The sequence below is a fragment of the Plasmodium sp. gorilla clade G2 genome (assembly GCF_900097015.1).
Source record: "Plasmodium sp. gorilla clade G2 genome assembly, contig: PADLG01_00_55, whole genome shotgun sequence".
NCBI lineage: Eukaryota > Apicomplexa > Aconoidasida > Haemosporida > Plasmodiidae > Plasmodium > Plasmodium adleri (nom. inval.).
This window is the reverse complement of record NW_021628906.1, coordinates 49851-68694: the sequence shown is the minus strand read 5'-3', so window position 1 is coordinate 68694 and position 18844 is coordinate 49851. Positions and strand designations below refer to the sequence as shown.

Sequence of the window (18844 nt, the reverse complement as noted above, 5' to 3'; positions counted from 1 at the left end):
TAATAATATAAATGAACGGATTAACAAAACCAAAAAAAAAAAAGAATAAAAAAGAAATTCTACATAATTTTTTATGTTGGTTCTTATATTATTATTGTAGATATATAAAATAAATATTATTACAAAATTGATATATATATATATATATTTATTTATTTATTAAACAAATTTATACTTAAAAATTATTATATAAATTTTGAATAATTTATATATTTTTAGAAAAAAAATAAAAAAAATATATATATAGATAGAATAATATTTATATTTTATATTATTAATATTTCATACAAAATAGTACTTGTAAAAAATTTTAAATTATAATATTTTAATTAATACGGTCTTTTTTTATTAGATATTTTAAATATAAAATATTTTAAATTATATCTCTGTGCTTTTTTTTTTTTTTTCTTTTATTTAATTATTAAATATTGTACGGAAAAATAATAATACATTTTTGCAACCACAAAAATTATAAAATAGATCATTTAAAATATCATAAATTTGGTATTTTTATATTTAAGAAAAAATATATATTTTTTTCAATACATAAATAAAAAAAAAATATTCAAATTATTATGATTCAAATTTTTTTTTTTTTTATTATTTAATATTTATTTTAGAACAATATTTACAAATAAATTTTTTAGGCTTTTTCTTTTTCTTTTATTTTATAAAATATATAAGTAGAAAAATAAATGAATAAACAATATATAATACATATATATAATATAATATATATATGTTTTAATATATTTTTATTATGATATATATTTATGCCTTCTTTTATTAATTTAATTATTATAATATTATATTATATAATATTGTTTCTATTTTATATATTTAAAATTTATAGAAAATATTTTAAATAATTATTTTAAAAAAGGAAAAAAAAAAGAAAAAAAAAAAAAAAACAAGCTAATAATAATATATATAATTCTACAGTGTTGAATTTATTTTTATTTATTTATTTTTTTTTTTTTTCATTGGTTCAAATAATGAGGTAACCAATATTTTTATTTATTTTATTGTAATATATTATAACACAGTTGTGTTTTTGTTTCTTTTTCTTTATTATATTTTTTTAAATATTTATTTTATAGTATAAAAATAAAAATTGGGATATTTCTTTAAGTTTTAATAAAATAAGGAAAAAAAAAAAAGAAAAAATTATTAAGTTTTTATATTTATGATATATATATATTATATAATATAAATGAATAATATATAATAACATTATATATATATATATATATATATATATATTTTTTTTTTTAAGTTGTATATTTATTGTATTAGAACATTTTTTCATTTTGTTTTTTTTTATTAACTGATATTATATATAAATATTTATATAATTGAAAAATAATGGGAATATATATAATTTTTATTATACTAATTGTATGTAAAATTAATAATATTTGATTTCGTATAAACTATTTCGGTTTTGATATACTGTAATTATATATATACAAAGGGACTTATTTATATAATAAACATAAGTTTTAAAAACAAAATGTATGAATATTATTATTATTTAATACATAAAAAAGGAAAGTTATATATATATATATATATATATATATAATTATATGTATATTATTTAATAAGCTTGATTTTCCCAATATACTTTTAAAAAGGTACTTATTTTTTTTAGTAACATAAATATTTGATAATATAATATTATTATATATTAAAATTATATATATCTATATAACATATTTATATATGTAAATATATAATACTGTATATATTAAAATGACTTATATATACATAATATGAAGCAGACTAAATTTTGATAAGAACAATATTTAGAATAATTATACAAAAATATATTAATATATATATATTTAATATATTATGCTTAATTTTTATGGATTCTTTTTCTTTTTTTTAATTTTTCTTTAAATTTTATATAGAAAGAAAATATAATGTATGGAAAAAATAAAATATCGTGAGTTTTTATTGAATAAAAAAAATATGCATGCATGCCTTAACTTATATAGTAGATTCAATTGTATAACCTTGTAATTCCCTAGTAATATTTACAAAATTACAAGGGTACTAACCCTTTCCTTAATTTTACAAATATCCAGAATTAAGAGGTTAAATTTTAAATTACACAAAATATATATATATATATATAAATTATAAAAAATTTTAAAATTTAAGGGAAATTATAAATAAATGAAACTATTCATAAAAAAAAAAAAAAAATGATACCTGAATTGTTTTATTAGTATTTTTAAATATATGATGTACATATTATTAAGATGAAAATTTAGTCATGTAAAACAAAAGATAAAATAAAATAAAACAAAATAAGAAGATGAATATTTTATATCTCGTCAAAGGAAAATAAAAAGTGGAAAATTTATGTGTACATAAATATTTAAATGCACATATTGGATAATAACATCTTATGAGAATAATTATGTTTTTAATAGTCAGAAAATGTAAATAATAAATATATATATATAAATATATAATATATATATTAAAAATAATGAAATTTCTTTATATATTATAAAGAATAAATTAAAATTGAATTAGAATATATTAATAACATTGAATATGTGGATAAAATATAAGAATGTATATTATTTTATTTATTTTTTATAAAAGTTAGAAAAATAATAACGTTAAATTTTGAATATATATGATATAATGTTATTAAAAAAATAATTATATTATATTAATATAATAAATTTTTTGGTTCTTTTAGAATATTAGATAAAAAGGTTATGTAATAAATTAATTGGTTTATTTTTTTAATATATTTTATTTATGTAGACAATTGTAAAAGTTTATTTCTAGAAAAAAGGAATTATCATATATATATATATATATATTAAAAGATATTTTAATAATATATATTTTTTTTCTTTTTTTTTTAAAATAAAAACATAATTAAAACTAAAAGTATTCTTTAAAATAGAGAATACTTATAAATACATAATATTTATAACAGGGTTAATTTGTTGAATAATAAAATTTATAATAAGATCTTAAGAATTATCATTTCTTTTTTTTTTCTTTTTTTTTTTTTCATCCTTCTTGTAACAAAATAATGTGCAAATGAAATAGATAATATATTCTTTAAAAGAAAACAAATGAAAATGATAATTTATATATTGATTCAACAATTTAATAGGATGTAAATTTTTTTAGGTAATTTGTTTTTTTTAAAATAATTATTTTATTTTATATTGTAAGATGTAATATTTTTTTTATAACAAAATTATAATATGTATTAAAAATATATATAATGTATATGCTATATACATCATATTATTAAGAATTTGTAAATTTTTTTTTAAATAAGCATATATATAAATATACATTTTAATGATTTCGAACTTGTTGAGAAAAATTGAAAGAAAAACTTTTTGTCCCATAAAATTTTATTATTCAATATAATAATTATATATATAATGTATATATGTATATGTTTAAATTCTTTTGCTTTTATTTAAGAAAAAGAATGCACACTACAAAATAGCATAAATATTTAAATGTATATTTTGTATTGATACAAGCTTCTTATTTGTATTTTCTTTATTTTGTTGTTATCTCATTTATGTGAAATGAAAAAATGAACAACATATATTAGTGAAAAAAAAAAAAATAATAAAATAAAATAATAAATATTTTTTAATTCGTATTTAAATAGTAATATCCTATATGGATTGAAATGAAAATATATAAAAAAGGCAAAATATACATTTCTTTATTTTTTTTGTAAAATTGTGTATTCTAGTTTTTTTATAAAAGTTATACTAGTAAAGGAAAAGAAAAATATTTGTAAGAAGCATAAGAAAAGATATATTTATTTTTACATATAATATTATTTTTTTTGTTAAATAACACAAAAATTTATAAACACAAATTGTGTATATTAATATATATATATATATATATATATATATATATATATATTCATTTTGATTTTATGTTATCATTCTTGTGTATATATTATAAAAAAATTAATAGCATATAATAATGTTATTACCATAAAATTTTAGATAACTTTTTAAATATTAATAATAATTGAATAGAAAATAATTTTATTATATATGAAAAAAATAATTTATAGAAAAGAAACTATCTTATAAATGTGCTATTGTAATTTATCAAAAATTTTATATTTTTTATATATTATTTAGGTTATATTTTTTATTTATTTTTTAATATTATTTTCAATTTTTTTTTTTAAAGTCATACAAAATAATTAAAAAAAATTATTTAACCATAAGAATAATGTATAAATAAATAGTAAAAGAAAATTTTTTTTTTTTTATAAGTGTTTTAATAAAAACATTTTACATATATATATAAAATTATGTTGTTATAGATATATAATATAAAATAATATTTTTTAATTAAACTATATTAAAATTTTTTACATTAGGAAAATATATATATTTATCATATATATATAAATACCACTGATACTATATACAGAAATTTATATATAAAAAAATATTATATATATATATATATATATATATATAAAGAATTAATATAAAATTACGATCAATTTATTTATATCTTACAAATAAGAATATATAACATTGTAATTTGTAGGGACTATGTTATATATTAATATTACTATAATATTATATATATATATATATATATATAATTTTTTTTTTTTTTTTCTATCCCCTGTTAAAATGTTCAATTTGATTTAATATTAATTTCTATTTATATCCATGTTTTACATTTTTTCATTTTTTACATTATATCTATTTTACCTTTTTAATTTACATTATATAATTGGTTAGTTTACAGTATAGCATATTTTAATTTTATATTTTAACATAGTGTTTTTTTTTTTTTTTTTATTAGATTTTCCTTATTTTCTAATATAATTATTTATTAACAAAAATTATTTATTATAAATATAAATATGAACTATTAAAAAATTATTTCTTCGTAAGGAAAAAATATGAATGGATTGTACTACTTTTGTAAGAACATTATATATATTTTACGTAATAAAATAAAATAAGTTTATATTTTTTATTATGTATCTAACAAAAAAATAAAATAAAATAAATAAATGAAATAAAATTAATATTATGTATATATATTTATATATTTTTTATTTCTTTTTTGGATATTTTAAAAATGAAAAAAAAAAAAAATAATAAATAATTTTTTGTATTTATTTTTCTATTTTATTTTTTTTCTATGAAGTGGAAAACTTATATATTTTTTTCTTTTATATACTTATAATTTTTTTTTTTTTTTTTTTTGTTCGAATAACAAAATATATAAATAATTAAGAACAAAGAAAAAAAAAAAAAAAAGAAAAAAAAGAAATATTGTTATATATATATATATAATATATATATATATATATATAGTATTTTATTTATTCTTTTTTTTTTGATAAAATTTCCATTTTATTATTTTGATTTATAAATATTTAATATATGTATTTTTTTTTTTTTTTTTTTTTTAGTATTTATTTAAAAAATTTTTCATTATATATATTATATATATATATATATATATATATATATATATATATATATATAGGTATATATGTATTTATTTATATAGTTAGTATTATTTATTTTTTAATTGATGTATTATATATATATATGTATATATAAATGGAAGAAATTTTAAGTCTATACATTAATTACATTTTATTATATATATATATATTTTTTTTTATTTAATTATAAGATAATTTGTGTGCTTTATATTTTTTGTAATTCTCTGATTTATATTTTATGTTTACATTTTTGTTCTCAATAATTGATTCTTAAGTAATATATATATGTAAATATATATTTATAGCACATAATATATTACATATGTATACATCTATATAATATATATGATCCATTATTTATAATTATTTCTAAATAATTAATAAAAATGGAAAAACATAGTCAAAAGAACTTGGTTATTTCATTTAATAATAAAATCCAATGCACCATGAAAAGTTCTAGTCAGAATGTAAATAAATCCGATTCAAAAGAAAAAATAAAAAGGTGCACTTATTTCTATAAAGTTTTATTATGTGCCATTTTTATCTGGATATGTCAATGTTTTTATAATGTAAGTTTATATATATATATATATATATATATGTAATAAATACAACTTATTAATTTACATATATGTATTTATTTATTCATTTATTTTTATGTAAATATATGCTTTGTATATATATATATATATATGCTTTTTATATAATTTTTTTTTATATCATTTATTTTCCATGATTATTATATTTTAATTTTTTTTTTTTTTTTTTTTTTTTTTTTTTTATATATAGAATTCTTATTATGTGTATAAAAATGATGGAATAAGATATAAAGGAAAGAAAATATTAGGTATAAGAATTAATAAATCCTTAGCCGAAATGGATCATAGAAAATATCACCCAGAATATGATTATGATGTTCAAGAAAATTATGAATCATATTATGGAGTTAATCAATATAGTGATGAAAGTGAATCATACAAATCAGAAGATGATGAATCCGAAGAAGAATATTATAATAATACACCTCGAGTGACTGTATTGGAACCCCATACTGAGAATAGTGAAGTGGAAGATAATTATGAAAAGACTATTGTAGATGAACTTAATGAATTACCAAATGATAAAAAAGCACTAATATTATCTTATATAAGAAATGGAAATGATAATAATATGCAATTATTACCTCATGCAAATAATAAACAAAATAACCAAGAAAATGTATCTCCTAATAGAGAATTCTTTAGACATTTTCTGGATTTCATTAAGGGATATAAACTTTTTGATTCACCTGTTTTAAATGCCTTATTACCATTTTTATTTATAGCTTTTGTATATTGTACAATCACAATGTTAGTAGGTAACGTACGTTATATTATAGCACTTTATATATTGGCAAAAATATTAAAAATGCATTATGACTACAAACACAAAGACAATAACAATAATAATAACAACAATAATAATAACAACAATAATAATAACAACAATAATAACCACAATAATAATAATAACAATAATAATAACAACAACAATAATAATAATAATAAATCAAAAAGAAAAAATTAGTATATTGAATGAAGATTTTTTGATTTTATAATTTTTGATTAAAAAAAATATAAATCCTGTTTTTTTCTTCTTTTTCTTTTATTTCTTAAATGAAGTATAGAAAAAGAAAAAAAAAAAGGTGTCATTAAATTTTTTTTGTGTTTTAATTAAAAAGGAAAAAAAAAAAAAAAAAAAATAGAATAAGATAAAAAAAAAAAAAGAAAAAAACATAGTAATAAAACAAAACAAAGGACATTGTGACCAAAATTATTATCCCTTATGAAATTTGTTTAATCATATCATTATTATTTTTCAGAAAATTAAAAGGAAGTTATCAATATGAATATAACTTATATAAATATTAGGTAACTTGCATATTAGTTTTTATATGATTTTTTGTGCTAAGATGCACAAATGATGATACCTATGCCAATGTGTATATAAATATTTTTACGTATTATTAATATTATTTTTTAAAGTTTGTACAGGTATATAATTTATACATTTATATAAATATATATATATGTGATTATATATCTATACTTTATATATTTATATATATATATCTTTTATTTACTACTATTTTAAGAAATATGTGTTGAAAAAAAAAAAAAAAAAAAAAAAAAAAAAATTATTTTGTATTTAATATATTATTTCATTTAAATTAATATTTCTTCATTTTTGAAAATTAAATAATTTTTTTTTTTTTTAAATATATATATATATTTTTCTTATATATGCTTATTACATTTATAATATATATATCCTTTTGATTTTTTATTCAATATATAAATATGTCTTATGATTAATTTGTGAAATAAATGTTATATATATATGTATATATATGACGTATATATTAATTTATAAAATTCATATTGATTTATGTCTTTTTTTTTTTTTTTTTTTTTTTAATATTTTAATATATATATATATATATATATATATATATTATATTAATTGATTTCTATTCTTTAATTTTAAAAACTAATGTTTGAACTTAATAAAATTTTTAATATAAATTAATTTTTTTTTGAACATACACTGTTTTTTTTATAAAAGTTTTAAGTTGGTATATATGTTACACAAATATAAGAAAAAAAAAAAAGGAAAAGGATAAAAAAGAATGTATTATTATATATATATACCTATGAGGGAATTTAAAAAATTGGATACAAATTTTAGGTAAGATACTAACTATGAATTTAAGTAATAATAGACAACGGTTCTACATAAAATAATCAAAAAGAAAAATTTACCCACTTTTTATAAATGTTCCGAGTATAAATATTTCTATAATTGAATAAAATATGAATGAGTTATAATATTAGTATATATTTATAGGTATAAAAAAATAATGAATCTAAAAACGATATATATATTATATATATATTGTCTGTATTTGATTTTTCTTTTTTTTTTTTTCTAATAAAATAATGACCTTATTCTATTGTCATACGTTCTATATAAATATAACTGTATAATTATGAATTTTTTTTTTTTTTTTTTTTTTTTTTGTCTATAATACTTAGTTTTCTTCCAAATTTATTTCTAAATATAAAAGAAATGATATAAAAAATAAATATTTTAATTATTTATATAATTAAAGACTGTTTTATGTAATTTTTAATATATATTTTTATTGTTTTATTTACACGGATGAGGACAGGTAATATATAACTTGAAACTTTTTTATGTATATACATATATATATATATATATATATATATATATATATATATATTATATAGTTTTATAATTTATTTATTATTATATTTTTTTTTTTTCCTTTATACAAATAGAAGGTCATATATATATATATTTTATTTTATAATGAGAATACATATATATATATATATATATTATTTCTTAAAAAAAAAAAAAAAAAAAAAAAAATCTTTTATATTATATAATATTAAATATAATTATGTAGTAAATAAATATAATATATAGATAATATAAATTTTAATATGTACTTAATAAAAAAATTAAAATTAATTATATTTATTTAGAATAATAATCATGTCAATATTATGAAAGAAAATTATTTGTTTTATGATTCATGTGAGAAAATATATAATATAAACTACGAATGGTGTTTTTGCAACATATGCAATATAAAAATACATAATAAAATAATATATATATATAATATTGTATAATAATTTTTACTATTTTTTTTTTTTTTTTTTTTTTGTACATATATATAATAAATATATATATAATTATAATACCTCTCTATAATTATTTTATTTGTCATGATTTTTAAAAAATATTTATATTTATATATAAAAAAGAAAAAATGTTATAATTATATATATTCAAGAATAAATATTATAAAGAAAAATTTTTTTTTTTTTTTTTTTTTTTTTTTTTTTCCTTTTTATGGGTTCTAATTAATATATAATATAATTATAATATTTATTTGTTTATTTCTTACGTATTTTTTTTTTTTTTTTTTTTTTTTATTTTTGTATAAAAATTTGGTTTTTAAAAACTATATTTTTATATTTATTATATAAAAAGAAAAAAAAAAGAAATCCAAATAATGTTTTTGAATTATATGAAAACATATAAATTTGCTTACAAAAATATTTATTATTCTAATATGATGTTATAATTTACGGTAAAAATATGCAAAGAATTTGTAATGACATAAATTAAATAATTAATAGATTTGTAATTAAAATATTTGAAAAAAGAAATATTCATTATTCTTTGTAATTTTTGTTATTATATATAATTAGATAATTTTAATTCATTTTATTTGTGTTTATCGATAAATATATGTATATATATATATTATATATATTTAGAAACATGATATAATGATGATAAACAAAAATTATAATATATCAAAAAATGGTATAAGACAGATAGGAATAAGAGCGAATATGACTATTTGTTTTACTTCTAAACATATAAATATAATAGGAAAATGTCAGAAAAAATATATAAAACATTTTTTGATATTTAATAAAGTTCTGTTGTTATTTGTTTTAGTATGTATATGCCAATATAGTATTGATGAAGTAAGATTAAGAATAAATTGATTATTTTAACATTTTTATTTTAATTTTTGCATCTATTTTAATAGAATATATATATATATATATATATATATATATATATTTATTTATTTTTTTTTATTTTTTTTTTTTTTTTCCATTATTATAGATTACTTTTAATGGTAGTAGATCAATAAAGCAAGATGAAGAGAAAGCATCCTTAAGATTTAATAGATTATTAGCTCAAAGTTTTGTATTTAATTCCCGTTTGGATGGTTCTTATAATTATTCTAATGTAGAAAATGAAAGGATGTATATGCCACATTATATGAATAATAATTTTTTTAAATCCCAAGCTTATAATGAATCAGAAAAGAGAGATAATTTAAGAAGTAAAATATATAATGAACAAAATGATTTTGCTAAAGAAGGATATTCGAGAGAATATGATAGCAAATATAATTCCCAAGAATTTGGTACATCTAGAAAAAAGAATAATGGAAGAAATTCATTTAATTATCAATCGAATAATGAAAATAATAAACATTCTTCTTATATGAATGAAGATATGTATAATAAAAATTATTTTAACCAAAGAGAAAATATAGATGAATTAAATAAAAAAATGCATGATGATTGGTCTAATTATTTAAATGAAGATTATTCTCATGGATTTGAAAGCAATAATTTTAATTCACCACATTATGATACATATAAATCACAATATGATACATACAAATCTCAATATGATACTTATAAGTCACAATATGGTATATACAATTCTCAATATGATACATACAATTCACAATATGATGATAGAAATAATTATTCTTATCCATCAAGTGAAGAAAATTATGTTCCTCCTTTTATGGATGAAAACATGAATGGATTAAATAACAATTATAGAACTGGATTTGATGAATCACCAAAAAATAATATAAATGATGATGAAGGAATAAATTTTGTAAGAGATGAATTTTACGATGAATATGATAATAATATGAATACCCCACCGCAATATATGTTTTCACCAGAATGGGATAATCAAAATACATATGATGGATTTGAATCAGGATGGAATAATTATAATAGTGAATATAATGATTTTGGAGATCAAGTTAAGGTTGAAACACCATATATTAGGGTAGTTGAAGAAATAAATGATGAATCAGATAATATAAGGGATGATTATGATATGTTAAATAATAACTCATCATGTAATAGAAATGAAAAAATGGAATATTATTTCCAATCAGATAAATTTCCAGTTGATTGTAAAGGAATATATACAAATTCTAATATAGTAGTAGAAGAATATGATACTCCTATTGATGTAGAAGACACTAATAATAATGTTTATTCATGTAGTGATAGATTAAATAATGAGAGACAAAAAAAACATATGCAAGAAGATAAAGAATTTGTAAATGAAAAATTTAAAAATGATATAGGACATACTCCATCGTCAAATTCGTCGTCATCCCATTCGCAACCCATGTTTACACCGGAAACGTTTCAAACATCCAATATTGAATCTCCAGAATTTCAAACACCCACTTTTGAATCACCACCTGTTAATACATCAGATTATGAAATACCTCATTTTAATTTATCAGAATATGATTTACCACATCTTGATCCATCAGAATTTAAACCTGAACCTTTTGATGAATCCGAATTTGATCCACCACTTTTTGATCCGTCGGAATATAAAAATTCATCATTTAAACAACAGAAATATTCAGCATCATCAAATTCATCACGATCTTATGAAAATGAATTTAACTTAAGTACTCATAGAAGAAATTGTGAATCTTCTTCTAGAATACATGTTGATGATGAAAATTATAAGCGTTTAAAAAATATTTTAAGTAGCTTATGTTCAAGTAGGGAAAAAATATATGATCTTAGTAAAGAAGAGAAAGAATTCCTTGTAAAAATGCTAAAATTAGATTATGAAGATTTTAATTTTAATTATAGAGAAAACCCACGTATTTATAATGAATCATCATCTTTCACGAATTTTGAATTAAAACGAATACATTCAAAAATAAAAGCATTTATATACAAATGTCTTTTACGTTTATTACAGTCTTATGAAAAATCAACTGAAAATCATGGATGCGCTAATATATATGATATATATTAGAAAATATACCAAAAAAAAAAAAAAAAAAAAAAAAAAAAAGGAACTTTATTTTTAATTACAATTTTTAATTCAAGAAAATATAGATTATTTATATTATTGTAACATTAGAACGTGTACTATATTTTTAATAAATTTTTTATATTAAGTTTATCTTATTTTTTTAGTAAAAAAAATAAGTTTTTTTTTTCTTTTTTTTTTTATATATTTGTCAATTTTTACGTTTACAAAAACGATTAATATTTATGTTTTTTAACATTATAAAATATATATATATATATATATATATGATATTTTTATTTTTTTTATCTGCTAATTAAACATTTTAATTACATGGTTTATATCAATTATATATCTTACGAAAAAATTAAATTAAAATGTTATTGATATTTTTAAGGTTTTTTCTTTTTTTTTTTTTTTTTGATACACAATTCTTTATTTAAATTATAAGATAGTTTAATATATATAATAAATAAAATAAATATATTCAAGATCCACTTGTAAAAATTTCAATGAAGATATCATTTTGAAAAAAAGAAAAAAAAGGAAAAAAATATGGATGTGTATAATTTTTATGTACAATAATAATTTTTATATTATATAATTCTTTGAATAAATATTTAATATTACGCAAAGGAATATTTTAAGAAATATTATGTATATTAATTTTTTTTTGTAAAACAATTATAAGAAAAAAAATAAAGAAATATAACATATAATTTTTAATATATATATATAATTATATAATTAAAATATATTATGGAAAGAAATATTATATATTTTAATAATATGTTTTTTTTAAGTTTTTTTTTATTGTATTTACACATATACATTTCTTTTTTTTTTTTTTTTTTTTTTTTTTAAGATTATTACATAAAAATATAACAAAATAAATGTTAATAATATTATATTATATATATATATTATATATATATATATATATTATATGTTTGTGTTTATTTTTTAAAATAATAAATAGAATATATATTAAAAATATTAGTCTCATTATATATTAACAATGTTATCAAATAAAATAATAATGCATATGTATATGTTATGTGATGTTGTATAGATTATATAATATATTTAATATAGAATTTGTATTACAATATTATATATATATATATATATATATATATATATTATATTGTATATACATATGTAGGAAAAATTGTCTCTTAAAATATATAATATTAAATTAAAAAAATTTGATTAGTTCTAATTTTTATGTATAAATATATAAAATAATTTAATTTTTTTTTTTTTTTTTTTTTTATTAATTATCATACTTGTTTTTAATTTGTTAATTTGCATCAAATATATTATATAGATATAATATAATATTGTATATATTTTATTTATATTATCTAATTCAAAAATATTTTAAGCAGTGTTAGCATAGTGTCATTATCATTTAAAAAAATTCTTTATCATCTGTTTATAGATTCATATGATTCTTTATTTTATAATTATAATTGTTTTGTTTTACTAATAATTAACCTATTATTTTTATCTTTATCATACATTATATAAATATATGTATGATATTTGTTATTATTTTTGTATTTTAATTTTTTTTTATAAATATATATTTTGCAGAAATATATTATAATCATATAATAAAAAATAGAAAGATCTTATAAACATATATGGTAGTATTATTACAACCCTAATATGTATTTTTTCCTTATTTATTATTATTTTTTTTTTAATGTTTTATGTTTTTAATTTAATATACTAATATTATTTTATTTATTTATATAGAAAAAGTATTATATTAAATTATATATGGTATAATTTGAAAACAATATGAATAATCAGCACTTAATTTATAAGGCAGTATTGATTAATTATTTTCCCAAAGAAAAGGGAAAAAAATATTTTTTTCTCATAAACATAATTGTATATTGTATATTAACCGTCTTATATGAAATTTTTCCTGTCGTAAGTTAAAATAAAAATTGTGTATCATAAAAAAAAATAAGAGATATAAAATTTATATATATATATATATATATATATATATATATATATATATATATATGTGTTTCCTTATTTTTTAGATTACATTTCCAAATTATACTTTTGTGAACAGTAACGACATTGTAATTCATAATAAACGAGTTATCAGATCACTATATGAAGAATATCATTTTAATACAATAAAAGACAAAGCATTAATAAATGATCTAATAAAAGATGATTTAATAAAAAATGACCTAAAAGAAGATCATATAAAAAAGAGTGATATACAGGAAGAGGATCTAAAGAATTATGAAAGTTTTAAATATAATTTGATGAAAAATGAAGAAAAACAGGACAATTTAACAAAAGAAGATATAACAGTTAATTCATCAAACAATAATAATATAATAATATATAACCAATATGAAGAAAATATGATAGTAGATTATTGGCAAGAAGAAAATATAATACCAGATTTTCCATATGAAGAAAATATAATAATTAATAATTCAAGGGATGATTATTTAATAGAGGAAGGAATAAATGAGAACCCTCCTATAATCGTTGATTTGAATAACAGTATGATAAATGAGAGAAATGTTGTTGATAATGAGAAAGATAAAGTAAAAATGATTATATATTCATATATAAAAAAAATGGATTTATGTAAAAAGGATATAAATTATAAAACTTTTGGAAAATGTCGATATGAAGAGGACGAAAGAAAATGAAATTTACTTAAAAAATATTCAATATATATATATATATATATATATATATATATATATATATGTGTAATTTAATTTAAAAAATAGCTTTATTATTTGTCATATTTATTACATATATTTTGTCACAAAATATGTTTTTAAGTTGAACAATCAAGTATTATATATTTTAAAAAAAGATATTTTTAATATAGACAATTTTAATGTATTTTTTTTTTTTTATATTATATGTGTGTTTTATTTACAATTCCTTTTTATTATATATATTATATTATTTATTTTTTTATTTATGATGTGTCATAGAATATAAATAATAAAAAAAAAAAAAAAAATATATAATATTATGAAAAACGGGGAATAATTAATTTGATAAAAATAACTTATTTTTAAATTTATCAGTAAAAGTTTCACAATTACATAAAGTAATTTAAAATAATATGTTCTTAATTTATTAAGGCTATAAATATATGTATATTTATATATATATATTAATCTATATTTTTTATATGTTTAACAGAAATATATTATATTTTATTCTAATTCCTTTTGATATGAATATAATATATTGGTAATTCAATTTTAAATATATGTATAATTAAAAAAATATAAATAATAAATCATTCTATAGATATGATTATTCTTTTGCTATTAAAAATATAATAGTTTTTTGTTTAGCTTATTCTTATTTTATAACAAAAAAAAAGAAAAAAAAAGAAAAATGAATAAAATAATACAATATATATATTTTATAAATTAAATAAGATATAATAATATTTATAATGACGAAATATTTTATAATAAATAAATATTATATTAATTATAAACATTATTAAGGTATTCATATATATATATATATATAATATATTTCATTTTTGATATAGAAATTTTCCTTATTTTCTATTATGTATTTTTTCCCTCCATTATTATTATCATTATAAAATATATATAAATATAATATTGATTTAATGAGAAGAAAAAGAATTATTATTACTTGTAACATAAAAAATATTATATTCATTTAATTGGGAATAATTTTTTATATATCTGTTTTTTTTTTTTTTTTTTTTTTTTTTGCACTTAATTTTATAATATATAATATTATAATTAGATCTTTGAATTTCATAGAGGGATTTGAAAAAAAAAAAAAAAAAAAAAAATTATACTTGAATACTTTTAATTACATCTAATAAATAATATTATTACATAAATGTAATAAAAGTTGAAATTATGATATATGTATAACTTTTTATGATATATAATATATATATATATGTATATATAATATAATAAAAAAAAAATATATTCTCCAGGAGGGTAGTTTTCTTTAAAAATATGTAATTTATGTGTAGTAGTGTTATTATATATTCCCTTAACATTTCTCAACTATATATATAAAATAAATATTTAACCATAATAAGAATTTTTATTGGAAATATGTATAATTATTTTTACATTCTTAAATATTTATATATATTAAATAAATTGTAATTCAAAGTTAGAAAATATAAACAAATAAATATATATATATATATAATATACATTGAGAAATAAAAATATATAATTTATTTTTCATTTATTTCTTTTTTAATATAAAAAGGTAGAATATATTATATTATTAATTTCTATTTTTAGTAGAGTATTAATTATACTTATATTTTCTATTTATTAAAAAAATGTGAAGGAAAAATATTATTATATATATTTTTAAGCTTTATAATATATTTTAAAAAAATAAAATAATTATATATTAATATATATATATATTTTTTTTTTTCACATTTAAGGTATTATCCCAATTGTTTATGTTTCCCCTTCATTTTGATTATATGATTTTTATTATTATTATTATTTTTATTGTTAATTGTAAAATTTTTTTTTTTTTTTTATTTATTATTATTTTTTTATGTTTTAAATATTTAGTTATATTATTTATGTATAATTAGAAAAGTAATATATTTCTATTTTTGTTTTGTTTTATAAATAGTATTAATATTCAGTTGTATTTATTTTTAGTAATAAGATATAATTATTTGTTCAAATATTTTTGAACTTATGCAATTATAAAAGAATGAAATAATTGTGTATTATCTAAAATATATATATAGTTTCACATTTAATTTTGATATATAAAACACATTTGAGAATTTAAAAATGATGTGTAAAATGAAGAACATATTTTTATTTTATGTTGAAATTTTAATATTACTTCTTTTTATTTCCCCATGGAACCCCACAAAAAATGTAAGAAGAAAAAAAAAAATATATGTATATGTACATATATATATATATATATATATATATATATTTACTTATTTTTTATGTTAGGATAATTTTCAAAGCTTGTGGCATAAATTTGAAGAGCCATATAATAATGTATTAGCTGTTAGATATTGTAGATTGTTACAAGAACATGTAGAATATTTTGGTGAGGTGAAATCCAATGTAAACGTTTTAGTTAGTCAAAATTATATTAATAATATGATAGATGAAGAAGATGATGAAATGTATGATGAATTGGATGATGAATTTCTTGATGTAAATGATGAAAGTTTATTAGATGATGAAAGAAGGAAAACATTTGTTGTAGAAGATGAAGAACTATTAAATGAAGAATTTTCAGATGCTTTAGATGATAATGATTTTTATACATCTAATTAAGTGAATGAAGAAGTAATTTTAAGTGATAAAAATCAAAATCCTCTATCTTTGAAAAAAGCAAATTTAAATGATAAATGGTTAAATTTAATGGAAGAAAAGTTAAAAGATATAAATTATTATAAAAAAAAAAATATGAAAATAAAAGACATAATTATAATGATAGTGTAAAAAGGTTAGAAAAAAAAATATCATTTAACATTTTTGTGGACCTTGGGTTATATATTTTATTTTATTCCATCCCTTACTAAATTATTTCCTATATTATATCATTTTTTTATATATGAAATTAGTCAAATGATGTCAAATTCATAAAAGGATTTATTAGTAGGAATAATATAGTTATAAAAATAAATGCAATTTTTTTTTCTTTTTTTTTGTTTATGTATTCATAATGAAGGATGAAGAGCGGAACCAAAAATTTCAAAAATTAAAAAGTTATTATATAATAATAAATAAATAATAGGAAGGATGTGTAATATTTATATAATCGTTGATTATAATATACTTTAAATGGTATATTAAATATATATTTTTGTTCACATAAATATATTATAAATATATATAATTTTAGTTTTTCTCTTTGTTATTAGGTTATATTACTATAATATTATAAATATTGTTATACTCAAGATCCTTTTTTTTTTTTTAGAATACACATTATTAATGTTTTAGGTATATATTATATTATATATATATATATATATATATATATATATATATATATATAAATTTTTTTTTTTTTCTGTTTGTATTTTGAGTCAGCAATTTTTATTAAGGTAAAATATTCATTCTACATATGATTAATTCATTTTGTAAAATGAATTAAAAGGAGTATTCATTATATTATTTTTTCTTATTTATTTTTATCCTTTATTATATTATTTTTTTTTTTTTTTATATGTTCCTCTATTACATATAATGATGTAGTGCTATTAAAAATACATATATATATTATATATATATATATATATATGACTAAATTTTTTAAAAATATTTTCATATCATAAATTACTCATATATATATATATATATGTTTTTTTTTTTTTTTTTTTTTTTTTTTTTTTTATTAAAAGACTTTTATTATTGTTTTGAATGATATTTAAAAAGTAATTTGGTGTTTTGTTTTCTTTTCTATTCTCTATTTTTTGTTAAATATTTATGTGATTTTTAATATGTGTTTTTTTGTTTAATTCTCAAGTATTAAAAAAACTTTTAAAATGGTGGCTATTAATATAATATAAAGGAAAAAATTTATAAATAATATATATAATTATAATCTTATTTTGAATATAAT

General features: G+C 14.9%; 3 protein-coding genes and 1 pseudogene across 4 annotated transcripts; all 4 read left to right on the top strand.

Annotated features, from left to right (window-relative positions):
* Positions 1-5892: 5892 nt before the first annotated feature.
* PADL01_0034300 (Plasmodium exported protein, unknown function) lies at positions 5893-7072 on the top strand (the record flags this gene model as incomplete). The annotated part of the gene is made up of 2 exons (XM_028680578.1): positions 5893-6075; positions 6296-7072. The coding sequence occupies 2 exons, from the start codon at positions 5893-5895 to the stop codon at positions 7070-7072; spliced, it is 960 nt and encodes a 319-aa protein (XP_028541356.1).
* Positions 7073-9879: 2807 nt separating this feature from the next.
* Positions 9880-12205, top strand: PADL01_0034200 (Plasmodium exported protein (hyp1), unknown function; the record flags this gene model as incomplete). The annotated part of the gene is made up of 2 exons (XM_028680577.1): positions 9880-10080; positions 10226-12205. 2 exons carry the CDS (start codon positions 9880-9882, stop codon positions 12203-12205), a joined length of 2181 nt encoding a protein of 726 aa, XP_028541355.1.
* A 1806-nt stretch (positions 12206-14011) lies between these two features.
* PADL01_0034100 (Plasmodium exported protein, unknown function) lies at positions 14012-14898 on the top strand (the record flags this gene model as incomplete). The annotated part of the gene is made up of 2 exons (XM_028680576.1): positions 14012-14146; positions 14266-14898. 2 exons carry the CDS (start codon positions 14012-14014, stop codon positions 14896-14898), a joined length of 768 nt encoding a protein of 255 aa, XP_028541354.1.
* A 2145-nt stretch (positions 14899-17043) lies between these two features.
* Positions 17044-17718, top strand: PADL01_0034000 (annotated as a pseudogene). The gene is made up of 2 exons: positions 17044-17133; positions 17218-17718. Coding segments are annotated over exons 1-2 (591 nt in total).
* The last annotated feature ends 1126 nt before the right edge of the window (positions 17719-18844 follow it).